Genomic DNA, 27,875 nt, shown 5'->3' with positions numbered 1-27,875 from the left:
CTACTAACATGTGTTTGACCAAACTGCGGGAGGCAGTGGAAGACAGGAGTGCCTGGCGTGCTCTGGTCCACGGGGTCACGAAGAGTCGCACACGTCTAAACAACTAAACAACAACACATTCAGAGAATGCCTATATCTGCACCAACAGCTCTGCTGGCACATCTGCAGTGGCACAAACAAAGTGATCTAGTATAACCAAAGGGGGAGCGGGGTCCCCAAAAGCACCGTGCAAAAAAGAGTCAGATATGCTACTAGCACCCCATAGTGGGGCATGTTGTTGGTCACACGATTCCTGCATCGCAGGGGGATTGGAGTAGATCTTGGCTGGGGAGGGCGGGGTATAAATAATTTTATTATTATTATTATTATTAATTAGATGACCCTCGTGGTCCCCTCCAATCCTCACTTCTCGCCCTTTCGGCTCAGATCACGCGTAGCACGTGTGCTACCACCCTTGACTCTCAATCTCAGGCTCGTAGGTTCGAGACCCACGTTGGGCAAAAAAAGTATCCTGCCTCGCAGGGGGTTGGCCTAGATGACCCTCGCGGGTCCCTTTCCAACTCTCTTAACCATCTTGCTACCCAGCCGCGGGGCGTACCGTATCTCCTCCTCCGTGTACATCCCGAACGACAGGCCCGTCAGCCGCCGCCACGGCGCCTCCTTCGCCGCCGCCATGGCCTCGGGAAGAGGGGTCGCCGCCCGCCGCCCCTGCGAGGAGGAGGAGGAGGAAGAGAGACACGGGAAGGAGCCTGAGGGCGAGGGCCGCACGTGTGAAGAGGGGAGGAGGAGATGGAGGAGGAGCAGGAGCGAAGCGCCACTTCCTCCCCGGCTTCTCCTCCCTTTCCGCCCCGCGAAGGGCGGCGCAGCGTGGACATGGCGGCGCGGTGCCTGAGGCGGCTGGCCTTTCCGCGCCGTAGGCCGCTGCCGCACGCGGGCCAGCCGGGCTCAGGGGCGGGAAGGGGCGCCAGGTGAGGCGGGAAGCAAACGGGCAGGGGGTGGAAGTGGAGGCGGACAGGCCTCCTTGGCAACGGACAGGCCGCCCTAGCAACGGCGAGGACGAAGCGCCCGGGGAGGGTGGAGAGGCCGGAGCGACCCCTCACAGAATTGTAGAATCTGAAGGGACCCTGGGGGTCATCTAGCCCAACCTCCTGCGATGCAGGAATCTTTTTGCCTAACGTGACGCTCGAACCCGCGACCTTGAGGTTAAGACAGGCGCCCCCAAACTCGGCCCTCCAGCTGTTTTGGGACTACAGTTCCCATCATCCCTGACCACTGGTCCTGTTAGCTAGGGATGATGGGAGTTGTAGTCTCAAAACAGCTGGAGGGCCGAGTTTGGGGGTGCCTGGGTTAAGAGTCTCAGGCTCCAGAAATGTAGAGTCGGAAGGGACCCTGGTGGTCACCTAGCCCATCTCCCTGAGATGCAGGATTCTTGTTACCCAACATGATGATCGAACCTGCGACCTTGAGGTTAAGAGTCTCAGGCTCCAGAAGCATAGAGTCGGAAGGGACCCTGGTGGTCATCTAGCGCAACCCGCCGCAATGCAGGATTCTTTTTGTCCAACGTGGGGCTCAAACCCACAATCCCATAGGAGTGCAGGAAGCACTGAATCGGACCACTGGCCCGCGCAGCTCAGCATTGCGTACTACTCTGACAGGCAGTGGCTCTCCAAGGGTTTCAGGCAGGAGTCTCTCCTTGGCCCCCGTAAAGGTAAAGGGACCCCTGACCATTAGGTCCAGTCGTGGCCAACTCTGGGGTTGCGGTGCTCATCTCGCTTTATTGGCCGAGGGAGCCGGCGTACAGCTTCCGGGTCATGTGGCCCGCATGACTAAGCCGCTTCTGGCGAACCAGAGCAGCACACGGAAACGCCGTTTACCTTCCCGCTGAAGCGGTACCTGTTTATCTACTTGCACTTTGACGTGCTTTCGAACTGCTAGGTTGGCAGGAGCAGGGACTGAACAACGGGAGCTCACCCCGTCGCAGGGATTCGAACCGCCGACCTTCCGATCAGCAAGCCCAAGGCTCTGTGGTTTAACCCACAGCACCACCCGCGTCCCTTTAGCCCCCCTAGTGACCCATTAATAAAACTACTACTAGGCTAGGGTATTTGCAAACTTGAGCAGGGTCTGGTGTGATTTCACATTGGGTGCAGGACTGTGTGTTGGTATTTCCTGTATCACAAGGGGGTTGGACTAGATGACCCTTGGGGTCCCTTCCGATTCTATGATTCTGTCTGGAGGTGCCCTGGATTGACATTCCCAGGACCTTGCTGCGTGCAAGGCACATGCTCTGATGTTGAAAGAATAAGGCCACCCCCACCCCAAGTGTCTGGATGCAGGGAGAAGGTGCGTCTATATCTAGCTGGCTTTGGGGTTGAGAAGGGGCAGAAGAAGTGGGCAATTGAACAATAGTTTATTTCTTTGCTGCAACTTCAGAGGTGAGGGTATTTTCTGTGGTGGGGTCTCTTTCTTATTACAGTGGTTACATACGCTTCAGGTTACAGACTCCGCTAACCCAGAAATATTACCTCAGGTTAAGAACTTTGCTTCAGGATGAGAACAGAAATCGTGCTCCGGCAGCACGGCAGCAGCAGGAGGCCCCATTATCTAAAGTGGTCCTTCAGGTTAAGAACAGTTTCAAGTTAAGAACGGACCTCCAGAACAAATTAAGTACTTAACCTGAGGTACCACTGTGTTAGAATAATAGAATTGCAGAGTTGGAAAGGGTCCTGAGGTTAATATAGTCCAACTCTGCAATCTCCAATACACTTTTGCCGATACAAAAATTGATGCCGGTAACAACTTCGAACCAAATTTCTAGCCCTCCTGGGAAGGAGGCATAATGTGCAGGTACTTTACCAGTGATTTCTGTGAAATGGGAAAAATATATCTTGTATATTTTTCTGGATGCTGAGGAGTGCTCCCTGTTGCTAGGATCATTGTGTGTGTGTCTATGTTTGGGAGAGAGAGAAAGAGAGAGAGAGAGAGTCAGCTTCATAATAAAGACCAACAAGACATTGCTGACTTCCCATAGTAAGCATGAGGTTCGGGGTGGTTGTCTATGTAGTTTTGTGTTATGCCACACATCCTTCATGATAGTCATTTTGTGCCTGGTACCTCCAGCACTCTCTGAAAATTTGAAATGTGCCTACTAGTTCAAAAATGTTAGTGACTGTGTGTGTGCATTTAAAATCAATGTTTCATGGATGCATTTGATTTCCGTAGGCCCTGCTCAGGAAATGCAGCCCTTCAGAAAAAATCACCTAATCTTGAAGGTACAAGTATTTTTGTCACTAATTCTGAGCTGATAAAAACAATGCTTTGCAGCAGTGAAAAGTTTACTGTGCTTCCTTGAGAAAAGTGTGCGATTTTAAGCTTATTTCTGTGGGGAAATGTCTTCACTAAAAAAAAACTGGACTTCCATCTGAGTAAATGCAATTAGGATACGGCTATTTGTAGAACTGGCAAAGTTTGATTTTGATATAGGCAATGTTTCAGCTAAAGTGGCTATGCATATGAATGATTGTTTGCCAAATTAAGGCTTTCATAGTTTCAGTCTATTCAAATATGCATATCCTTTACTAACATAGTTGTAATAATGTTCTTTTCAAAGTTGACGAAGGAATTATTTCTCTTCCAAGAAAGAAAACCTGGTGAGTAGTTTCGTTTAATGCTTTATTTGAGAAATTTAAAGAAGAGATGAGGAATCTTCAGATGCTATTGGACCCCAGCTCCATTTTCCCCAGCCACATGGCCAGAAAATGATGGAAGTTGCAATCCTTCAATATCTGGAGAGCCACAGGTTCCCATCCCTATTTTAACAAGTTGGGAGAATTGTATGGGAGGAGATAATCTCTTGGGTATCCTGTTCCCAAACCATTTAAGGAGTCAAAGGTAATAAGCAGCGCTTATTATTGGAAGTTAAGATGAAACAAATACAGCTATTGTAAAATGAATTGATTTATTTCAGTAACTGACCAGAGTGTGCTATTGTAAAATGGATGGGGACCATCTTGGCCTGCCAGGGGTTCCCAATTTGGCCCGCAAGACCATTTGCCCCCTCCAAACCATGACCATCTGCCCTTCAGCTGAAATCACTGTCTTAAAAGGGGAGCGGAAGGAGACTTGCAAAACCTTTCCCATGTCTGCCCCCTACTCGCTTTTAGTTTGTGATTTCAGAGGCTAAAAAAGGAAAGCACAAGGTGCCTTGGAAAAGGTTTTGTGAGCCTCCTCCAGTTCTTCTTTTAAGCCTCTTGAGATCGGGGATTGGAGGAAGGGGAAGATTCACAGAGCCATGCCTATCTGTTGCATTTGGTTCACAAGGCAGAGTCTGTAAAGGTTATGGCCGGTGGAGTCAGAAAGATTCCCCAACCCTGACATAGATACTAAAAAGCAGGGGCGGCAAGATAATATGGGGCAGAAGCCAAGGAGGCACCAACTTCTGGAAATGCAGAACAGATACTGTGCTTCACTACTTCATAGTGGAAACATTTTAGTATGATAAGTTATATACTGGCAACTGAATATTTAATTTTCTTAAATTTAGGGATAAGTTAGCAGTTCTTCAAGCTCTTGCATCAACTGTAAAGAGGGTAAGTGCTTTTTTGAAATAATACAATGCTTGATTCCCTCCCCCATGTAAAACTCTCCCAACAGTGCAAAATCACACCCCCCACCCCGCCGCCAAGTTTTCAAATATTGATTTTAATGCTACTGTCTGATAGAGGGCATGATGTGTGCATATTATTCTATCCAAACTGAAGTAAGCATATTATTCCAACAAAGTAATTTCGAGATCAAGAGTGCAAAAGTGATCTCAAATGGACTTTTGCACCACCTTAGAATGATGTGCTTGGAGCACACAAGAGCTCATACAGTGGTACCTCTGGTTACGTACTTAATTCGTTCCGGAGGTCCGTTCTTAACCTGAAACTGTTCTTAACCTGAAGCACCACTTTAGCTAATGGGGCCTCCCGCTGCTGCGATGCCGCCACTGTGCGATTTCTGTTCTCATCCTGAAGCAAAGTTCTTAATCCGAGGTACTATTTCTGGGTTAGCTGAGTCTGTAACCTGAAGCATATTTAACCCGAGGTACCACTGTATTTTCTGCTCTCCTGCAAAAATCAGTAACAGAGCAGCATACAAGGATAATCCTTAAATAGTGCCAACTGGAAAATTTCTTGCTGCATTGGTGCATTTTTTATGGATGAATAAGGCACCCTAAATAGTGTAATGCAGTGGTTTTCAAACAGTTTGCTATGGCACCCTGGGGTGCCTTGAATGATGGTCAGGAGTGCTGTGGGCAATACTGGCCTCTGTCCCTCTTTCCTTCCTTCCCTCCCTCCCTCCCTCCCTCCTCTATTGTGTCTCTGCCTCCCAAAGGCTTTTCACAGCTGTTTGTTGCAGCAGCTTTTCACAGCTGTTTGTTGGCTACAACCTCCGCAGGCGAATGGTGCCTCTGGGACTGGCCAGGGGGTGCTTCCCAGGCCCCTGTGGGGCAGTGTGAGGAGGCACCTTTATTTGGGGCATAGGGGCAGCTCAGAGACCAGGGGCGGCAGAAGCAGGTGCCCAGAGGACTTCCAAGGAGAGGGGAGAGGAGGCTGTGAGGGAACACTTCACAGGATGTTCAAAAAGGGGTGAGAGGCTGCCAGTTTTGCAGGCAAGGGGTGACATAACTGGGCTCCCAAGCCCCACAGAGGTGCCGCAGAAAGAATGTAGTTGGTCAAGGGAGCTGCGGACTCAAAAAGGTTGAAAACCTCTGGTGCAACGGATGTATGGTTAATGCATAGTAAAAGTAGTCCTTTCTTATTGCAGAGGTTTTTGGTGTGTGTTGAAGCAAAATGTTTAGACACGATTTTTAACCTCAGCAATGTAGGAAGATGAATCTGCCGTGTAGATCTTGTCGGTGCAAAAGCTACAATTTAAACGCTTCATCCTCCTTTATTCAGGATCCCACAGCTCCTAATTACATGTTTCAAGACGACCCGTATCTTATTCCTCGAACCACTACTGAGTTTGTAAGTAACTCTCTTAAAACTGATTTTGCTAGAAAAAAATGTTTAGTAGGCTGGTCCACAGTTACAAGCACTTTTGTATGCATGGAAGCTTCCATTGCCACTTACATTCTTGTAAATGTGTTTTTAGGGTTGGGACTTCCCGTTTTGTCAGCCAAATTGACAGTAAAGGAACTGTTAGGGCTGTGTCTGAAGATGAAATGCTGGTTTTGTGCTGAATTCTGTGACAGGTCACTTCATAGATTACTCCCCACCCCAAAATACTCTTCATGTAACAAAACACGGCAGCACAAGTTGTTTTGGGGCCTCAGGTGCATGGAGTAGGCAGCCTGTCTGCCTGTCCTGCACATTATATATAATATTTGTGTATTAAGTCATACTCCTTAAACATCTGTGATATATTTTCAGAGATATATATCCACCAAAGTCACCCCGTTAACACAAGAACTTCTGCCTGTACAACAGGACTTTCTCCACGTTTCTCCCAACCTGTTCTGGGTTTTCCCTCAACCCTCTGGAGCAGATTTGGGGAGAGAAAGTCTCATTGTGCAGGTAGAAGCCCATGAACATAACAGGACAGCTTCATTGGGTACAGAACCAGAATTACTGCTTTTGTATTGCAGCAGTGGGGAGGTAAAGGTAAAGGTACCCCTGCCCGTACGGGCCAGTCTTGCCAGACTCTAGGGTTGTGCACTCATCTCACTCTATAGGCCGGGAGCCAGCGCTGTCCGCAGACACTTCCAGGTCACGTGGCAAGCGTGACAAGCTGCATCTGGCGAGCCAGTGCAGCACACGGAACGCCGTTTACCTTCCCGCTGGTAAGCGGTCCCTATTTATCTACTTGCACCTGGGGGTGCTTTCGAACTGCTAGGTTGGCAGGCGCTGGGACCGAACGACGGGAGCGCACCCCGCCGCGGGGATTCGAACCGCCGACCATGCGATCGGCAAGTTCTAGGCGCTGAGGCTTTAACCCACAGCGCCACCCGCGTCCCTGACCTGGGGAGGTAGCGCTCTTTAAATTCCCTACCTAGAAATATTTATCACTTCTCTCCCCGCTGCACCCAACCCATTTCTCATACGGACTCTTTCTTAACATTATCGACAAATGTAAAAGAAATTCCCTGACGCAGGGTTCAAGGCCTAGTGGCAAGCCCCCCCCCCATAAATAAATTGAGCAAAACCACTTGTTTTCAGCAAAAGGCCTGCTCATATTAAACTGACTGTCCCTGGTTTCTGGGGAGAAAAAGTGAGGCGCTTTCTTTTGCTTTTGCAAAAAGCACCAGCAGCACCTCACTGCTACTTCCTGCAAAACAATATATATAATGATTGAAATGTGATGGTAAAAGCTTTAAAATGGAAATTTGACTTGACGGTAGTAAGAATGAGAGAGGAAAAGGACTAAATATTTGATTCAGAGGCCCTTTGGTAGTATCATGAATGATAACTTCTACTTTTAGTAAAGAAAATAATATGGATACATTCTTTTTCTAGCGTTTATTTTCCTTATCAAAAGAATCTGGGGAAAATGCAGCCAGATATATTCTTGACAAACATCCTAACCTTTTTGAGATTGACATAGCTGAACCTCATGTACCGGTAAGCTTTGTGGTTTTATTATCATCATACACATTAATTCTTGTTACTAAGAAAAACGTCTGTGTCCTCTGAGCATTTCGTAAAATTATTCCATTGTCTTGAACACAGCAGAACTGAACTTTAATCTGCTGTAGAAGCATCCTGCGTAGACAAACCTTTTTCTATGAGTTGTGACATGAGTACGATAGAGAGCATCATGCACACCCTCACCCTGGCCTTTGCTTCATCAAGTGCAGTGGTACCTCTGGATACGCACACCTCTGGTTGCATATCCTTCAGGATGCGAACGCAGCAAACCTGGAAGTATTTTTCTGGGTTTCGCTGTGCACGCATGCGCAGAAGCGCTCTACGCGGTAGACTCATAATCTGGTGAACCGGGTTTGCGTCCCTGTTCCTCCACATGCAGCTGCTGGGTGACCTTGGGCTAGTCATACTTCTCTGAAGTCTCTCAGCATCACTCACCTCACAGAGTGTTTGTTGTGGGGGAGGAAGGGAAAGGAGATTGTTAGCCGCTTTGAGACTCCTTAGGGTATTGATAAAGCGGATATCAAATCCAAACTCCTCTTCTTCTCTACTGCACTGCATGCGTGCGCAGAACAGGAACCCCTGGTTGCGAATTCCTCAGGATCCGACCAGAGCTCTGGAATGGATCCCATGTGCAACCGGAGGTACCACTGTATTGCTGTGTTGGCTATAAATGCTAATCTGGACTTAAACGGAAAACAAAGCAAATTAAAAGGCAATAAAGGGCACAATCATTCCTCCATTTTTTTCAAGACAGACAAGGGGCTAGTATGTGTGGAAGGTGGAGTGGATTTGTTGCTCTTTTGTTGTAGATCCAAAGAAATGCTTATTAGGCACTAGAGGAAGCACTGGTGGATTCCCTTTTCTTTAGATCATCTGAAAACAATTGCCTTCTTTCCCGCTTATTTTAGTGTCTCATGCCAGAAAAATTGCCATTGCAACTTGAAGAAGTGGGTGAAGATGCACTTAAGTATCAGATCCGTTTCAGAAAACTAAAAGCTTCGGTGGACATGTATGATCAACTCATGCAATCAGGTACTAGCCAAAGCTACAATCCTGCACACCCTTCTTGGCAGAAGGGCCTACTGAACTCCATAGGACTGCACTGTGAAATTACTTGGAGCACCTGGCTGAAGCTGTTATGAAATGTGGCTGGCGTTTCCTATACTGAGGTGTAGAATTATTTTCTGCTAAAAATTCTCCAAAACACTAGGTCTGACAAAAAGGCTAACTCATTTGTTACACCACCTGAGAACTGAGGAGAAAGGGAGGCAACTTGTTCAGACCTTCACAGTTTCTCCTTCATCAGCCACCAGAGCTGAAACCTATGAAAGTCAGCTCCAACAGCCCAGGGAGGAAGCTCTGACTCATAGAAGATTCTGCAGCAGAGATGCAGTTCCACCTGATAATTAGGTGGAAACGCATGTTTCTCTGTTTTATAAACAAAGATTATACTGCTTAATATAATAAGTGGTACCTCGGGTTAAGTACTTATGGTAATTCGTTCCGGAGGTCTGTTCTTAACCTGAAACTGTTCTTAACCTGAAGCACCACTTTAGCTAATGGGGCCTCCTGCTGCCGCCACGCTGCCAGAGCACGATTTCTGTTCTCATCCTGAAGCAAAGTTCTTAACCCGAGGTACTATTTCTGGGTTAGCGAAGTCTGTAACCTGAAGCATATGTAACCCAAGGTTCCACTGTAATCTCTTAAGTGGTTTACATAAACAGTAAAAATTTTAACGATATTCAATAAAGTTTCCTATCAGCTAGATTTAACATGAGATAAAAACGCAACACAACTGGATGTCACAAATAAAACTGAGCACTGTACAAGACGAAAAAAAAAGTTAAAGAGTCCAGGAAATCTTGGGTAGATCCATAAGAGGCATTTCAAAGTGATTACTGATTTAGGGCAATTTTTAAACCTTGCTGTACTTTTATTCTTATGTAAACTGCTTAGATTTTATATTGAGCATTATTACCAAAATCACGCTCTGAAGGATAGTTCACACACATGTCCATATGTTGATAACTGCATCGTATTGGCAGCTGTTACATCACAGGACCTTATATTGCCTGATACAAAAAAAAAAAATGATACTTGTCCATAAAGAGAGTTCACATGTTCTGCTCAAAGACATTGAGCGCCAAATGATGTAAATGCACATGTGAGCTAGCTAGAAACCTGGCTTCCACTTCCCCCCCAATCTGCAGGAACTTCTGTATCTCTGGAGACATCAAACAGCCTTCTTGATCTCCTATGTTTTTATGGCGATAGAGAACCTGATCAGCTGAACTCTACTGAAAATAACAGCAAATTGGAACAACTGGTAAGCAAGTATGGTAGAGGGTGGATGTTGTTTCACCCTGATAGTATCGTATTTTTTGCTCCATAAGACGCACCTAGTTTTTAGAGGGGGAAAGGGGGAAAGCCCTGTTTTTGGGGGGATCAGCTCACAGTTGTGCAGCTTCTTTTGCAAAGGGGAAAACCCCCTTTTTTGAGGATCAGCTCAAAGTTTTTATGGGGTTCAACTCACAGTTCTGCAGCTTCTTTAAGAAAGGAAAGGGAGCCATTTCTACAGCTTAAAGACAGATAATCCAATCAGCCAGTCACATGTCACTGGGGAAACAAACAGCCTCCATCTGCAGAACATTCAACAATGGAAGCCTGGGCAAGGGGGCAGGTCCGGAAAGGGAGCCAGCGATACCATACATTCACTCCATAAGATGCACAGACATTTCCCCTTACTTTTTAGGAGGAAAAAAGTGTGTCTTATGGAGTGAAAAATACGGTATATAACTGTCAGCGCTGCCCGAGGTCCCAGCTCACACAAGACCAACGCTGCTTCGTTCTTTAGTATAAAAGTCTTTATTGAAGTTCAGTTTCACTTCCACACGCGCAGCGTGCAACGCTACGTCTGTAACCTTAGACCGCCGAAGCTCCGTCTGAATCTCCTCCCCCCTGACATCAGTTTAAGATTCTAGCCTTACTCCACCTCTTCCTCTGTTCCTTCCTTCTCTGGGTCCGCCTGCTAGTCGGGGTCTCACCCTTCCTAGACTCTTCTGACGCTGAGTCCCCTGACTCTTCCCCCTCCCTCCTTCGGGCTTTTGGACCTGGCTCCCAATCCGGGTTTTCTGCTGTCCCGCGCTCCTGCACATTTGAACTTGGCGCGCGCGCGCAGCCTCCCACTTTCCTTCTGACCGTTACACTTGTGTCACTGCTCCCTCCTTCGGGGAGGTTAGCTGGACCTGACCTCCCCTCCGTTTCCCCACTTTCCGATGGGGGCGTGGTCAGCCCTGAATCATCTTCTCTCCCCGCTGGAGGAGAGGCTGGTCCTGACTCATGTGACTCTTCCCCCCCACTGCGCTCTGGTGGGGGAGCTGGTCCTGATCCTCCGCTGCTCCCTTGGGAGTCCCCGCTGGCCCCTGGCTTCTGGTGCGTCCCCCCTGGGACCCCCCTTGCCCTTACCATAGGCGCCCCCTTCTGGGAATCTTCTGATTCGCTGGAGAAGCTCATGGAATCTCTCGGGTCACTGTCATATTCCCCTACGCTCCCCTCGGATTCCTCTCCTCCGCTCTCTATTTGCTCTCTCCCCTGTGCTTCTGCTCCTGAGCCTCTGACAATAACATTACAGAAAATAGAAATGAGATCAAGGTATTTCTAAATTACTGTAGTGTCTGTAATCTCAGAGATGGAGTGCTTGAGAGGGAAGAAAGCACCCACCTTTTCACGTGTTTCCATAGGAACTCCTGCCAACTTTCAATTGAGGGGGTTGTTGGGATACTGCCAGGGAGACATAGGCCATCATGCCTCCACATCGTCTCCCGTGGAAACAGTATCAGTCAGTTAGCGACACAAGCCTCAGAAATAGCTGTCCACATTTCAGGACTCGTGCACGCCCTTTTTGCAGAGTTTCCACAACGAAAGATTCACCCAGGAGAGCATATTTTACAGATTTATTCAACGTTGGTCAGAACAAAGGAAAAACATGACTGCCTGCCTTCGTGTAGAGGCAACAGATGGAACAAAAGCTATATACATAACGGAAACTCCCTGTTAGCAGGAAGTACGCGGGCTTGTGACACACAACAGCCTGCTTCCTTTTTAAGGAGGAACGGAAATATCCTAACAGGGGGAACATTAAAACTGCTGTCAAGATCTCTAGCTGTCTGATAACTCTTTGTGCCAGTCCTGCATGCTAACTTAGATAAAATGCTTTCTAAGCTTTTGGTTGCAGAGGTGATTCTGGCATGCTAGTAAGACTGATCCTGGAAATCTTGTTGCAGGAGGAAGCTTCAGAAGAAAGGAAGAAAAGGAGAAACTGGCAGAATGGGAACCGTGGGCTTAAGTGGCGGTATGAAAAATGACACCAGTTCCTTGTTATATTTTCATCTGTACTCTTATTAGGTAGTCCAGAATATGTTTTCTATGCCGTTTAGCCCTTTTAAAAAATGATTAATTGTGGGGCAAGGAATATTCAGACCTCATAGTGGTAGGTAGCTGAGTATAAGCATGGTGTACCATTTAATCCTCAGAGTAAATTCTCAATTTCATTCGTTTAAAATGTTTATAGCCTTCCCTTTATCCAAAGATCTCATGGCGTGGGAACAGTACAACTTCATTTAAATTGGAAAATCCATAGTAAGTAAAAAGTATAAAATTCATGCTACGATTCGTCAAGTTTTGCAAACGTCTTTTTGATTTCCAAGCCATCAGAGGCAATTCTGATGCACGGAACTGTGACCAAAATGTGAGCAGACTTTTAAAAAGAACATGTATAACATTCCTGAAATGCCCTAGAGGTGCGGATGTGATAGCTGAATGTTAAGGATACTTTTCTGGGGGAATTGTGAAAGACTGTTTGGCATATACTCATAAAAATGTATGTACTGAGTGTGTAGCAAGACAGCCGTTTCATGTCCTCAGGTACATGGTAGAACAGCAGAAGCATGCTATATTAATACTTGATTGACCATCTGTGCCAAGGTGTCTAAATTTGCAGATTTGGTGCCATGCATTTGCAGATTTTTATCCATGTTGCCTGAAATGTATAGTCTTTGCAGTTCCTGATTTTAAGGTCGTATTCTGTGTTGCGCAACAATGGGTGCAATGCAACTAAGTTTTGATTTTAATTAAAAAAACTGATATGGCTTACAAAAAAATATGCAGTGTTCATGCTTTTGAGAAGGTGCAAAAGTATATTGATATAAATCACGTTGATACAAGTAATGTTTTCCAATTAACAGGGAGAACAATAACGCTGAAAGAATATTTAACCTAATGCCAGAAAAAAATGCACATTCGTATTGTACAATGATCAGAGGAATGGTGAAGGTACAGTTGTAACATTATTTATTCCGCACTTGCTTCTGGTATTTCTCTAGATTAATATATTGGTTTTCCTAAGTTTATTCTAATTCTAAAAATCTAACTCTTTCCCCTCCATATCCTTCCAGCATAGAGCAGCTGCAAAAGCTTTTGACATGTACACTGACTTATTGAACAACAGGCTTAAGGGTAAGTTCTAGGATTTTTAAATATACATATATTCCACGCATCACATTGTTGAAACTGTACACCTAATGGCTCGGTCCTGCCTTTGTAGTACATGCAGTGCAAGATAAGGCATGGTGTGGAGAAATCAGGCAGAGAGAAGCTTTCTCTGTCTCACTTTTCCATCTCATGCTGGAACCCAGTGCCATCCACTGAAGCTGAACACTGGAAGATTCAGGGCAGACAAAAGTACTTCACATAATGGACTTCGTTCCTAAAAGATGTAGTGACGGCCACCAGCTTGGATGGCTTTAAAAGGATCCTTTAGCTGAGATTCCTGCATTGCAGGGGGCTGGGCTGGATGACCCTTGGGGTCCCTTCCAACTCTACAATTCTATGATTCCATGAAAAGAAGATTGGACAAATTCATGGACTTTCAGAAGGCAGTATTCTTCCTACATGGTGAGAATGGCATGTGGGGAGAATGCCTTTTGGGGGCTTTCCATGGGCATTTGGTTGGCTTCAGGGTGCCCAACAGTGTCATCTGTACTAGAACTTTCAGTGGTGCTTTCAGCGTCACTCTCAATGTCAGAATCTACATCTGTGTTGGCATTGATGGGGAAACTGTGGAGAACCTCTCTCTCCTGTCGTGTAGTGCATTCTACATTCCTAGTAAGAATCACTGTGTCAGAATCAGGCAATAAAACTCTGTATTGACCTTTTTCATAACCCATGAAAATGCCCTGTGCACCTTTTGCACCTTGGGGTGTTTCTACCCACATGTGAGACCCGAAAACCTGTAAGAAGATTTTCTCTGGAACAGTTTCTCAAAAGGAGAACTTTCCATACCTGCTGAAACCTTTCCTACCCATGTCTCACGGTCTCAGACACTCACATGGTATAAGCAAACATTGTGCCACTGCTGGAGCAGCACAGGTGGTTAAAAATCCTAACAAGGTAGGCCTTTGTTCTGATCCAGCAGGACCCCATATTAAGTCAATAATAATGATGATGATGATGATGTCAGGGATCTGCTTTCAGGGGAGGGGGAGAGACAAGAACGTACAGACAGCTTCTCTGTTGAGCAACTGCACTTCGTCAGAGTCTGGGGAGGGGGAGCTTTCAGGAGACACGGACGACGAGAGAAGGGGGGGCGAGGCAAAGGCTCAGTTAGGCTGCGGGGAACCAAGACACCACTCCCAGGGAAGTGGATGTGCCTCTTCCGTCGCATAGCTTTTGCCAGGGAATTTTACGTAAGGAAAAGAGGAGGAGAGGGGGTTTTCCCGGGCTTTTATGCTGGAGGGCAAACAGGAAGAAGGCAATTCCGGAATCTGCTAGCGATTAAGGCCTGCTTTTATGACACACTGGGTTTCCGTTTGCAGCAATGATGATTGGCGCAGGGGTACGGACCTCAGCTAGATCATGGGAGCTGATTGTGAGCTATCTGCGTTCCGGCGTCGCTGGCGTGTGGCTGGCTTCCTGGAAACGGGCTTGCAAGAGAATTTCGCCTTACACTGAGCTGCCTTACAAATAATCGGGGGTGGGGTGGGGTGTAAAGCTAAATACGAAGAAAGCACATGCTGTTCAGTACAGTTGCTTGAAACACAACTTTTCATTTCTTCCAGCTGATGTGCACACCTTCAATGCGTTAATCGTCGCAGCTTCAGAAGTACGGGAAAAGTACACTGAAAGATGGGAACTTGTTGAAGTAAGGAGTAATAACTAATTTTATTGTATCTTTGCCATGCCAAATATTTGTTTAGGTGAATTTGTATCCCGCCGTTTCATTATTAGGCAATATTCAGGGTGGTCGTGGGACTGAAGGTGGTTCTAAAGGTAAAGGTAAAGGTACCCCTGCCCGTACGGGCCAGTCTTGCCAGACTCTAGGGTTGTGCGCTCATCTCACTCTATAGGCCGGGAGCCAGCGCTGTCCGCAGACACTTCCGGGTCACGTGGCCAGCGTGACAAGCTGCATCTGGCGAGCCAGCGCAGCACACGGAAACGCCGTTTACCTTCCCGCTATAAAGCGGTCCCTATTTATCTACTTGCACTTAGGGGTGCTTTAGAACTGCTAGGTTGGCAGGCGCTGGGACCAAACGACGGGAGCGCACCCCGCCACGGGGATTCGAACCGCTGACCATGCAATCGGCAAGTCCTAGGCGCTGAGGTTTTACCCACAGCGCCACCCGCGTCCCTGAAGGTGGTTCTAAAGAGGCCTAAATTTCAACTCTTGGTTTGTGTGTGTGCGGGTGGCAGTGGAGAGAAATCCCTGCATCTTTATAAAAGCTTCAGTCCAGTGCTTGCTTTGTTTCATCTTGGTTAATAGGATTTGCTGAACCAAATGGCTCAACAGAAGATACAGCCAAATCTGCTCACTTTTAATTCTGTCCTGAAGACTCTACGGTGGTGTGGTGCCTTTGGCAAGAGTATGGCCCTTCGCACACTAAATGAGATGAAGGCACTAAATATAGGTAGGTTCTCAGCTGTCTGTTAAGATTGTCCCAACAAAGCTTCTCAAGTGGTGAATATGTAGGGCACGGGTCTCCAAGCTTTCCTTGCCTCGGGCCAGTGTCTCGAGCGACGATCACACGGAGGGCAGCGGAGCGCGCGTCCATATGCATGTGCACACGCTATTTCTGGCGCACATCAAGGTCAGAGGAGGCCCATGTGCACAAGCTATTTCTGGTGCTCCTCTGACCCAGATGTGGGTCCCTGTGCCGCGCCAGTAAGAGCGGGCAGCAGCGGGGCTCGCCACGGGCTGGATAAACGAGTCCCTCAGGCCTTATTCGGCCCCTGGGCCATAGGTTGGTGTCAGGGAACTGCCATCAGTGCCGGAGGGAGAGAGCAAGCTCCAGAGGGATCCCAGAGAGCGTCCCGGGATTGGGAGAGGCAGCCCATCTTCTGGGGAAGGGAATCAGCTTAGCTCCAGTGGAGAAGGGGGGCAGATGGGGGAATCAGAGAGGCGGTCACATGACTCCTTGCCGGGGACCAGCGGGGAGAGGAAGGGTCCTCCGCTGCCTACGCCCTCCTTGCGCAGAAGGCTTCCGTGCAGGGAGAGTAGGAGGAGACTGGGCGTCAAAGAACTTCTTTGCTGGAAGAAGTTTAAGAAACGCCCACTGACGGATTCTGCCAGCGATTGAGACAGCCACGGGTGAGTCCGGACAGGAAAGGTTCACTCAGGCAACCCAGCCAGGTGTTGGGACAGGCTTACGCACGAGCAACCCCTAGAACCATTACAGTTGGTGACCCCTGGTGTAGGGACTGCATACACGAGATTCATGTAGTTCCCCCAAATGCACTACCTGCTCAACAAAACTGGAATTCTGGGAGCAGTTTCAGTTTCTATTAGGGGGTACTCAAGTGAGTAGAATATGAATTAATGGATTTTTGTATCTTGGCCACATCGTCAGAATTGGCTGGTTCAGTATATGCCTCTCTGTTTGTTTTTAGAGCCTAGCCTTGCAACCTTTGACCATCTTCTTGGCATCTTTTATAAACCAGGTATGTGATTCCTAAATTAGAACAATATCTAGTCAATTTGTTTCTGTAGTCTTTTGACGCTTGAACCGCAGCCCTCCAAAGTGCTGCACTGTAAGCTCCTTCTGGCTTTGCACTAAACACAGGAAACGTCCCCCACATGACTCCTGCATTCTGACCCTTCTTCCTAAGCTACAGCATAGATCTGTTTGACCGAAGAGGCATCTGAGTGATGCTGCCCTGCTGCAAGGCTAAAATAATAATAATAATAAATGCATCCAAAATGTATGGTGTTTATACCACTTATCAGAGAAATTGTGAGTCTTCCTGAAGACTAGTTTCTCTAGAGGATTTGGCCAATACTGTTAATTAAGGTATAAAACTATTATATGCGTTACTAGGGTGCAGTGGGAAAGCTGTTGATAATTCTGCCCCTGTTATTAGAATCATAGAATCATAGAGTTGGAAGAGACCACAAGGGCCATCGAGTCCAACCCCCTGCCAAGCAGGAAACACCATCAGAGCACTCCTGACATATGGTTGTCAAGCCTCTGCTTAAAGACCTCCAAAGAAGGAGACTCCACCACACTCCTTGGCAGCAAATTCCACTGCAAATTAGCGGGAGATTGCCAGGCACTTTGGCAGCTCTTAGGGCCTTCTTGGCATTTGACTGTCCCAAAACCTTGTGAGGTGGAATGATTGGTTGCTATAGCAGTCACATTCTCATTTGGCAATTTGAAAGTGTAGTATTGCCTTCTTGGCCAGCTGGGCCCTGCAGCAATTCTCAGCACCAAATATGGATTACGTGTTGTAGAATCTGTCTACTGAATGTGTGTTCTTAATGGCGCCATGGCGTGTCTTGTTATTCTACAGCAGCATCTTCTCGAGGCGAAACAGAAATGATCTATGAAGTAATGGATGAGATTAAGGGAAAGCGCTTTTACCCACAGGACCCAGACGATGGTATGAATTCCCTCCTATATTCTGTGGTGATCTTGCATTATGTAGGACTAACACGAATGGGAAAAAATGGCCTTTAAAACTATGTGAGAGGTGGGCTAATGATCGGTTTTCCATGCAAAATAAAATATTAGGTCTGTGTTCTTCACAATTCGTTGTGGGTCTATAAAAATAGCAGTCTAGTCCACGCACACGCACACACACCACAATAATTATTGGGCTCCATGATCACTGCAGATGGTGACAGCAGTCACGAAATTAAAAGACGCCTGCTTCTTGGGAGAAAAACAATGACAAACCTAGACAGCATCTTAAAAAGCAGAGACATCACCTTGCCGACAAAGGTCCGTATAGTTAAAGCTATGGTTTTCCCAGTAGTGATGTATGGAAGCGAGAGCTGGACCATCAAGAAGGCTGATCGCCGAAGAATGGATGCTTTTGAATTATGGTGCTGGAGGAGACTCTTGAGAGTCCCATGGACTGCAAGAAGATCAAACCTATCCATTCTGAAGGAAATCAGCCCTGGGTGCTCACTGGAAGGACAGATCCTGAAGCTGAGGCTCCAATACTTTGGCCAACTCATGAGAAGAGAAGACTCCCTGGAAAAGACCCTGGTGTTGGGAAAGATGGAGGGCACAAGGAGAAGGGGACAACAGAGGATGAGATGGTTGGACAGCGTTCTCAAAGCTACCAGCATGAGTTTGACCAAACTGCAGGAGGCAGTGGAAGACAGGAGTGCCTGGCGTGCTCTGGTCCAGGGGGTCACGAAGAGTCGGACACGACTAAACAACAACAACAAAAACATGCAATGATTTTTTGGTGGGCTTGTGGTGCCCTCATCTAGGTCATCTTGCCTGCTTTACTCTGCATAGTATCTGTCCTGGACTGGCTGGACCCAGAAGAATTGTGGGTGGCACCAGCTGGGGAACCCCCAAGGGAAGAAGGCTCAGAGCCTGGGAAGTGGCGGTGGGATGACAGTGAGTGGTCAGGGGGAGAAAACCGGGAAGAAGAGGTATGGAAGCTGAAGGGGTAACAGGGTTTAGTGAGTGGGGAGAGTCTGTGGCAGAGAGCAGTTCAGAAGCTGAAGCAGGAAAGGAGGGAGGCTAAGAGGCAGATGAGCCGGGCCAGTGAAGAAGCCAGGGGTCTCCTCCTCCTACTTTAACAAGCTCCCCTCCCCCAGTCTCCCAGGACCAGAAGAGGTAAGAAGAGGGAGGAGCAGGAACAGGCGGTGTAGTCTCAGGTTTCTTGCAAAGGACCCAGGAGAGGAGGAGACTTGGACAGCTGTGGGAATGCAGGGATCTTTAGACTGCACAACTGCTGCCCCATAGGGGCAAGAAGAGTTCCTATCAAGAAGAGTTGCTGTGTTCATTAGGCCTGGCTCCCCTGAGCAGGTCTTGTTTCTCCTAATGAAGAGTCAACTTCACGTACCCCATGTGATTTATTGCTGGCTTGGCTCCCTGACCGTATCTCACCCAGCTTAGTTGAAGGCTGCTCATTTTGAAAGTGCCATCATGGTGGGTAGCAGTTGCATATGTACTGTGCCTTTGTTATTCTGTTAAGTGTTAATAGGTTGTCATATATCTCATGGCGGCGGGGGGTGTCTACGCTATGATCAAATTAGTTTTAAGTTGTCTCCTCCTCCCAGGAAAACCTGGGAGTAGTATTTGAGAGCGAGGACTAGGATTCTTTTACACTGATTTCTCAGCACTTGGCCAAGCTACGATGGGACAGTATTCTCTGGTCAAAGCCGTAAAATAGTATAAAGCTTGTATGTTTGCCATGTAGATATGATCTTAGATATTACCTTGGCTTAAAGAACAGTTTTACCAGACTTCTGTTGGTTTAGACAGCGGTTTGTTTAGCAGTTCAAATTTATTTCAGTAATGCTAGGAAGCCTGACAGATGTGCTTATCTTCTGCACTGCTAGATGTTGAACATTAACATCGTTTGCTATTTCTTCTTTTTAGGCAACTTTTTTCCAAGTGCCATGAAAATAGTAAGTGGATTTGGTTCCTGCTTACTAACACTTAATTGTCTACTATAATGGCTTTTTAGCTACCTGTGAATTCCCTTGATTAGTTTATAGTAAAAAAACAAAACCTCTAAATCTGTTCCACTACTCAGATTCCTCTTTATCCACAGCTGCACAATTCTTCCACATATACCTCTTTCTGTTCCTTCAAGTTGTTGGTTTGATTTTACAAACCATTATTCCTTGTGATTCTCCATCATGCCCTTTAACTTACCATATTGGAACAAATAACCTAAATGGACATGGAGCAGATTCAGCTTCCAAACGTTGGATGGAGGAGCGTTGTAGCAGAGTTTGATTATACGGGGATGGTGGAAATTGGGATCAAACTGACTTAAAGCAGGTTTCATATTTTACTCATATTCGTAAAACCTTTTTATTGGCATCACATACAACATCCAAAAGGGACACCGGTGGCGCTGTGGGTTAAACCACAGAGCCTAGGACTTGCTGATCAGAAGGTCAGCTGTTCGCATCCCCGCGACGGGGTGAGCTCCCATTGCTCAGTCCCTGCTCCTGCCAACCTAGCAGTTCGAAAGCACGTGAAAGTGCAAGTAGAGAAATAGGTACCGCCCTGGCAGGAAGGTAAATGGCGTTTCCGTGTGCTGCTCTGGTTCGCTTAGTCATGCTGGCCACATGACCCGGAAGCTGTACGCTGGCTCCCTCAGCCAATAAAGCGAGATGAGCGCCAGAACCCCAGAGTCGGCCACGACTGGACCTAATGGTCAGGGGTCCCTTTACCTTTTACAACTTCCAAAACAAAACAAATCAATACAGAATTACCACTTCCCCAGTGGCACAAAACATTTGCTAAAAGAAAGGAGACAGAGCAGTCTATCATCACATTTCTTGGTCTCCGGGGAGATCAGACGTCTGCAGTGTATTTCGACGACAAAAAACCAAATAGAGATATTTAGCCACTAACTTGGTGAGCTCCTGATCATTCCCCAGCAATAGAAATTGTATGACCTCTGACTCTGGTTTCCATTTGGAGATATAGAGTTGATCTAGAAATTGCTAGGGGAGATCAGCATATAGTTTACAATCGACAAATATTTTGATGTTCCACATTTGATGTGGGAGCACAATTGCTTTTCAAACACAATCATTTGGCCTTAAGTGCAGGGCACTTGGGAACCAAATATAAATATATATCGGTTCCTCCCCCTTTGATGCACAACATTAAGATTGGGAAATGGATGGTGATATACCCCCCAAATTCCTGTTAGACTATTGGTGCCCTGCTGAGCCAAAGAAATAAAAAGATAGCTCCTTGTAGCTCATCTGAATCTTCTTTCTGACCCTAGCAGTTTGGGGTGGCTGTTACGTCTTGCCGTTTCATGATCATTTGCAAAACTTTGCTTTGGGAATTCCCTTCTCTGCTTGCTGATGAAAGTGCGGGGAGCTTTTATGTGGTGCACTGTGTGGCAGGGTGCTGCATGTCTTTAATATGAGCGCTCATGCTATGTATCTTGATTGCAGTGCCTTGACCTCAAGGATATTCAGCTCGCCTATGAGCTACATAACGTGCTGGAGACAGCAGAGAACAGGAAAATGTTGGGAGACATTGGCCAGCAGACTACTTACTGGTATTTATTGTTTGGTGCTCCCTGGGGTTACAGGGACAGGAAGATGAGAATATGTGGTGTCAGTCTGGATGCAATTGTACTTCTAGGCTCAGTTGAAGATGTTCGCTTTTGCAATGAAAGCATTTTATGTGGGCATAATACGTTGGGGGACATAATAGGAACCAGTTCATCTCCTAAGAGAGGGACGCAGGTGGCGCTGTGGGTTAAACCACAGAGCCTAGGACTTGCCGATCAGAAGGTCAGTGGTTCGAATCCCCGCGACGGGGTGAGCTCCCATTGCTCAGTCCCTGCTCCTGCCAACCTAGCAGTTCGAAAGCGCATCAAAGTGCAACTAGATAAATAGGTCCCGCTCCGGCGGGAAGGTAAACGGCGTTTCTGTGCGCTGTTCTGGTTCGCCAGAAGCAGCTTAGTCATGCTGGCCACATGACCCGGAAGCTGTTTGCCGGCTCCCTCGGCCAATAAAGCGAGATGAGCACCACAACCCCAGAGTCGGCCACGACTGGACCTAATGGTCAGGGGCCTCTTTACCTTTTACATCTCCTAAGATGTATGGGAGAGGCCATACTTTGAGTCTCTTCTGTTTTGAGAGAGTGAAATTGTAACAGGGAAGAAGAAATGTTGAAAAGTGTTGTCTTTTGAACCCCCTTTCTCATGGAACACTCTCCTGATCACAAGTGACTTGATTTGTCAGTTTCTAGAAAGTAAGTCAAGCCATCCTGGTTCCACCAAGCCAGTTGAATAGTTTAGGTTATATGAGCGGCCCGTTTTAACTTGGATAGGCAAACCACATAAGCTTAATATTAAGTGTTGAGGTTGTTACATATCCTGTATTATAAGCTTTTGAAATCTCAAGTTGTCCTGGGTTTTTGCTTATTTTATTTTTCTCCTCTCGCTACAGTGGAAGGTTTTTTACCTTGCTGTGCATGATGGAACAGCTTGACGTTGTAATGAAGTGGTATAAAGAAATGGTCCCATCAGTAAGTATTAGTGTGTTGACTTTACAGCTTTTTTTTTTTTAATGTTGAAACTGCAGTGGACCAAAATATTTTGCTTGTTTCATCAGATGTTTTACCCAAACTCTCAAGGGATGCTGGATCTTCTTTATGCACTGGACACAGCGAACCATTTGGAAATGATTCCCCAGATTTGGAAAGGTTAATACTTTTTTGTGTTCTATTTATTTCAATACACATTAGTTGGTTTTAACTTTTCTAGAGTCACCAAACTTTGAAGATCTGATCTGATGAGAGCCACTGTTTGGGGTCACCAGCATGATGAGGGGAAGTTATCCCCTTCGCTTCTCCTTAAGATAATTCCAATCACATTTTTTGCAATGAAAGGGATTACTTCTACATTTCTATCCACACTGTGCATAGTAATGTAAAAGAAAAGAAAAATCCCTGCTCCCAGATGCTGCTGCACTTTCAGATGAGTTGGGTGGTAGTTTCAAAATTTCCCATTATGGGACGCGCGTGGCGCTGTGGGTTAAACCACAGAGCCTAGGACTTGCCGATCAGAAGGTTGGCGGTTCGAATCCCCGCGACAGGGTGAGCTCCCGTTGCTCGGTCCCTGCTCCTGCCAACCTAGCAGTTTGAAAGCACGTCAAAGTGCAAGTAGATCAATAGGGACCGCTCCAGCGGGAAGGTAAACAGCTTTTCCATGCGCTGCTTTGGTTCGCCAGAAGTGGCTTAGTCATGCTGGCCACATGACCCGGAAGCTGTTTGCCGGCTCCCTTGGCCAGTAAGCGAGATGAGGGCCGCAACCCCAGAGTCTGTCACGACTGGACCTAATGGTCAGAGGTCCCTTTACCTTTACCTTCAAAATTTCCCATTAGCTTAGTGCTAAAGTTCATCTGTTCTCTGTTATTAGAGCAGGATGCAAATACTGCTAGAATAATAGGAGTTTAAAAATGTGGCCTACAGCCAAACCACTGGGATTGATGCGCAGGAAGCCGCTTTGCGTGGCTTCATTTCTGATTGCCTTTTACCCTACCCCTGCACAGATATCAAGCAGCTTGGACATGGCCGCAGACCTGCTATGACAGAAGAGGTTCTGACCCTCATGGCCAGAGATAAGCAGCCCCCAGAGGTGAGTCTAGGTGAGACCCTTGCGGTGTGGAGAGTTGGTTCATCTGGACCAACAATAGTCACAGCATAATTTACAATAGCATATTGTAATACAGTGGTACCTCGGGTTAAGTACTTAATTCGTTCCGGAGGTCCGTTCTTAACCTGAAACTGTTCTTAACCTGAAGCACCACTTTAGCTAATGGGGCCTCCTGCTGCCATCGGAGCACAATTTCTGTTCTCATCCTGAAGCAAAGTTCTTAACCCAAGGTACTATTTCTGGGTTCGCGGAGTCTGTAACCTGAAGCGTATGTAACCCGAGGTACCACTGTATTGAAACATACCACAAAATAAAAGCATTAAAACAGTTCTCATAAATTGCATAAGCAGCCTGAGTAAAAACGGTGAAGTTACTCAGCCAATCAGCTACTAAAAGCCTAGCAAAAAATGTGGGTTTTTACCACAGAGTCTGGGAAAAATGCAACTCTGGATATATTTCAATATACCATTGGTACATTTCAGTAGCTTCTCTTGGCTAGTCACTATTGCTAAAAGCTTAATGGGAAGATGTTTTCTGCAGTATTCCCAGTACCTTTGGAACTTTCCCCCTACTTATTCATTAGGTAAAAAGTGAATTTACTTGGATGAGTTGGTTTCTAAAAGCTACAGTATAAAAAGATGTTTACATAGCTTCCTCTGCCTTTGTGAGCTTAAACATTGTGGTTTGTCTCATATTTTTCAGACTCGAGTAGCATTTGCTGACTGTGCTGCAGATATAAAATCTTTCTGTGAGGCACAGGAAAGGAGACAAACAACCCTAGAATGGACAGCCACTTCACTGGGTAATTGTACTATATTGTTTGCCAGGGCTGGGCGAATGCAGGAAGCCTGGTAAGTAAAGCAAGGGTAATTCACTGGTGACCAATGTAACATTTGTAAGCTTATTTGTATCATATTTCAGGTTTCAGTTAATATTTAACTCCAGTGACATTCATGTGTTAACTGCCTTGATCTTCCCTACAAAAATTAATCAGGAAGTATGTCGCAGGTAGTTTAAATGATTTTTGTTTTGGTTTAGAAATATATGACTAATGTAACAGTTTTGCAAGCTTGAGAATTTGTCTGTAACTTGGGTAACTTGGATTTTGCCACCTCCCAAAATCTGCAGAGCAGTGAAAAGATACCAGGGAGTTTGAGGCGCTTGTGTTTCCTTTTAAACAATTAGGCACAGCGGGGACTGCTGTGTCTTAATGCATATGGTTTATTTACACATATTAGGCCATTTTGGGAAAGCCGTGGCCACCCACCCTATAGGATTCTGTGATTCAGTACTTAAAAGGGTATTGCATACATTGAAGGGACCTTCAGTGCATCATGTTTTACTTTAGTAACATGACTTTCGCATTCTTTTGACTTGAGTGCTAAACAAAATTCAAGATGTGTACAATTGAAAAGGGCATTAGCACCTTCCTAGGTTCAGAACTTGTGTTTCACAGGCATAGTTCCTTTTTGACCGAATGCATTTTTTGCAGAAGGGGTTGATGAGAAATGGGTTAGGTCTGATCTAAGGACTGAAACAGTTCATATCCCCTCCTTAATTAAGAACAGAACTTTTTTCAAAATCAAAAAATCAGTGCAATTCAGAACTTTTCTCTCCAAATAGGAACATGCTGGAGCTGTTTAAGAAACACAATCGAATTCCCAGGTAAGCTCATCTACTGCCCAAATGCCCCAATGCTACTATTGTTTACCGTATAAAAGAGATAGGGGATACTTTAAATCTGTCCCTCTTCTTCCCTTTCATTAAAAACCCCAGCCCCTTTTATCTCTTAGTTAACTCTTTCCACAACTCTGAATGGTCCTTTTTGCTGGGCTCTGCCACATGTGGAGGACAAACCCCACCATCAAGGGCTCTCCTGACTTGGGTTATGTTCACAAGCATACTATAATGAGGTGTTTGCAGCTGCTGCAGCATCAAAAAATTTCCTTATTTCTTTACACGTTGCTTGTGTTACGTTGACTGCCTGGTATGCTTGTGGTGCAAACTGAAAGTGAAAACAGCAATTGACATGTCTACTTAGAGTATGAAGAATTGTATGTTGCACCTTGATTAGCACCTGCCCCTAAATACCTTGAAACCTGATAGGCAGAGACATATTTGGATCTGAAACAGTGCACATTTGGTGAGCTCTCCTTTCCAGTACTTAACTGTATAAGAATTTAAGAATCCCTGTACATAGGGAGGTGAAAGCTGGAGTAGACTTCTGTCCTAACACCTTCTGCACAAAGATCTAAATTCCATTATGTACTGTTGCTGTTCTTCTAACCACAACCACTTCCTCATGCCTAGGATTTTTGTAGCCTTGATCTTGGCTTTCTCTAAATCTGGTGCCTTCAAGTCCTTCTGGACTACCAGCTCCCATTAGCTCCAGCCAATAGTATAGTCCAGAACATCTGAGCGCTGAAGCAAGAATGTCTTAGCACTGTATGAATGAGCTTTTCATGCAAGAATAGCGTAGCTCAAGCTGGGAGTTCCTGCCAGCAGATCTGCTGTATAATCTTTGTCCCAGCTTTCATACAGAGCTTCTTAAGAAAGGAAGGTATCATTTTGTTTGGTTGGATAGACCAAACCTCTGCTTGCATATGGGGCTTAGCTTGTCTTTGGGGTGATACCAAAGGGGTACATTTGGTACTGGTAGCAAATGGTACTTGCATATAAATATGTCAAGAAACTTGGCTGGAGTCCCTAGGTCAGAAACCATTGTGGAATTTTATTTCCCCCCCCCCCCCCAGTTAAGATTGTAGTTCTGGGAATAGTGTGTTAAATGCAGCCTTACCATGAAAACCATCGGAGCATCCGTGCTTCTTTCTTTCTCTCTCTCTCTCTCTCTCTCTCTCTCTCTCTCTCTCTCTCTCATGCAGTGATTTGGTGATGGATGAAGTCATGAATTGCATTAAGCAAAGCAAAGAGCCAAGTCAGGCCCTTGACCTGGTAAAGTTTGCTGCAGACTTCAGCTTACAATCAACTTCAAAGCTTGCCAGGAGAGCTCTGGAAGAATTTCAGCTCTCTGAAGAGCAAAGGTGAGCTTCGGGAAATGGGTGAACTGTGGATGAACACTTTTGAGTTCAAAGCAATGTCCAGTCTTCACTCCCAACTGCCTCTTATATTGCTCCTGCCTCTAACCATTTTTAAGCAGATGCTGCTCTGCCAGCAACAGGAGGGTTGTTCCAGTAATTTGATGAGGCTTCATAATACCCACTTAACAATTTTATCTCTGAGCTCTGTACTTTTTTCCTTACAGGAAAGCTCTGGCTGATATGACAGCAGAAAGCAGTGACAACAGTGATGGTGAATAGATGCCAGGAAGGGACCTCTTTCTCTTTCCTGAACATGGGATGAAGAAGGGATGCCTCTGATCTGGCATGTGGCAGTCAAAATGGCTATACTGGACTTTGCCTGGTTGCTAGTTTTACATTCACTGTCCTGATCGCTGACTAATCTGTACTGGGCATCTGAACTCGGGCATGTCCTGTGTTGGAGAGACTTGTCCCCTTTGCATGTCACCTCACTCTGGAAAGCTAGAATTTCCTACCTGCAACAGAGGAGCAGAGCAAAAAGACGGTAATTCCATTGCCTCCACAAAAATGGTTAAAAATAAAGCGTAATACAGTTTTCTTGCTTCCTATTTGTGATTATGATCTTGACAGACCATGCGGCAATATGTACCTGGTGGGAATTCTCAGCCTGGTGTATGAGACATCCAGGGTTTTGTGCTCCAGTTTACTCAAGGTGGGGACACGTCTTGGAAATCTGTATAGGCTTCCTCCTGCTTCTTTAGTCGCCTGCCCAAAGATGTGAATGTTGCTGTCTTCGATCTGACTTGTGCTCTGGTTTTAATTTGCTATTTTCCTTGCCTTTTCCACTACTTTTATTCTAGTATTTCCCCCTTGTTCTTTCTCTGTCCCTTTTTTTTGGGGGGGTGTCCCTCGGTATTTTTCCAGCCCCCTATGTTCTAATGTTCAATTCATGAAGCATCTCCCTGCAGGCCCTGGCCATTGTTGGGAAGGGGATAGCGCCTGGGCCATGCTGAAGAATCTTGCCGCATCTGACCAAATCTAGTCCCAATTTCTCGGTGGCCAGTCTGTTGCTTATGGAAAGTCACACAAAAGACAAGGAGCGCCTCCCTGCTTTTGTGTCCCAAGAACTGGATTTCAGAGGCATGTGGTCTCTGCTAAAGGAGGTAGTGCATAGCCATTAATAGCCTTATCCTTAATGAATCTGTCTAATTTGATAACTTATGTGCTGTGTGAAATAGTACTTGTGTTCTCAATTTCCCACCATTCAGGTTCGTAAGATGAAAAGGGTGGGGTAAAAATAAGTTAGTCGACTTGCATGTTACGTGCATTTAACTTGCATGATCTTTACAAGCTTGGCGGCAATCGCTGAAATCGCACAAAGTAAACACTTGCAAGGTGCAAAAGCACTTTCCGCACTGGGATCTCACAGGAGTCTCCCAGCGCCCAGTAAGCAAGATATTGGGGGGGGGGGCAGGCGAGGCCTGCTCAGTGCATCAGCTTCAAAAATGTAGAGATGCTCACATGGGGGCAGTTGCAGGGTTGCTTTGAC

General features: G+C 46.1%; 2 protein-coding genes and 1 non-coding gene across 4 annotated transcripts in view; 2 read left to right on the top strand and 1 right to left on the bottom strand.

The window, feature by feature from the left end:
- POLR1A (RNA polymerase I subunit A) overlaps positions 1-794 on the bottom strand; it is a 41,224-nt gene extending 40,430 nt beyond the window's left edge. Inside the window, exon 1 of the mRNA XM_053361802.1 lies at positions 599-794. Within this exon, the coding sequence (XP_053217777.1) occupies positions 599-675 (77 nt within the window). The 5' untranslated portion in view covers positions 676-794. The remainder of the gene's footprint in view (positions 1-598) is intronic.
- PTCD3 (pentatricopeptide repeat domain 3) lies at positions 775-26,921 on the top strand. Of its 2 annotated transcripts, none has more exons than XM_053361806.1 (24): positions 775-968; positions 3,223-3,272; positions 3,611-3,650; positions 4,544-4,589; positions 5,946-6,014; positions 7,503-7,607; positions 8,543-8,666; positions 9,845-9,960; positions 11,918-11,985; positions 12,878-12,965; positions 13,088-13,148; positions 14,750-14,832; positions 15,451-15,595; positions 16,575-16,625; positions 17,475-17,564; positions 19,529-19,557; positions 21,076-21,182; positions 22,081-22,159; positions 22,246-22,336; positions 23,185-23,270; positions 23,991-24,139; positions 24,912-24,953; positions 26,171-26,329; positions 26,551-26,921. In XM_053361806.1, exons 1-24 carry the CDS (start codon positions 790-792, stop codon positions 26,603-26,605), a joined length of 2,112 nt encoding a protein of 703 aa, XP_053217781.1. In that variant the 5' UTR covers positions 775-789; the 3' UTR covers positions 26,606-26,921. The 2 variants fall into 2 exon arrangements, with proteins under 2 accessions (XP_053217781.1, XP_053217782.1); XM_053361807.1 differs by lacking the exon at positions 775-968 and adding an exon at positions 2,825-2,847.
- Positions 14,503-14,647, top strand: LOC128401093 (small nucleolar RNA SNORD94). The gene has a single exon (XR_008327440.1). It is a non-coding gene; the product is annotated as a small nucleolar RNA SNORD94 (small nucleolar RNA).
- Positions 26,922-27,875: the final 954 nt, after the last annotated feature.

The sequence above is a fragment of the Podarcis raffonei genome, chromosome 13, assembly GCF_027172205.1.
Source record: "Podarcis raffonei isolate rPodRaf1 chromosome 13, rPodRaf1.pri, whole genome shotgun sequence".
NCBI classification, from domain to species: domain Eukaryota; kingdom Metazoa; phylum Chordata; class Lepidosauria; order Squamata; family Lacertidae; genus Podarcis; species Podarcis raffonei.
This window is presented reverse-complemented; position numbering and strand designations above follow the sequence as displayed.

Bases quoted from the DNA above. Each gene is read 5' to 3' on its own strand.
- PTCD3 (XM_053361806.1), top strand. From the start codon at position 790: ATGGAGGAGGAGCAGGAGCGAAGCGCCACTTCCTCCCCGGCTTCTCCT. The intron at 7,608-8,542 runs GTAAGCTTTGTG...CGCTTATTTTAG, and splicing joins TAGCTGAACCTCATGTACCG to TGTCTCATGCCAGAAAAATT. The intron at 16,626-17,474 runs GTATGTGATTCC...GTTATTCTACAG, and splicing joins TGGCATCTTTTATAAACCAG to CAGCATCTTCTCGAGGCGAA.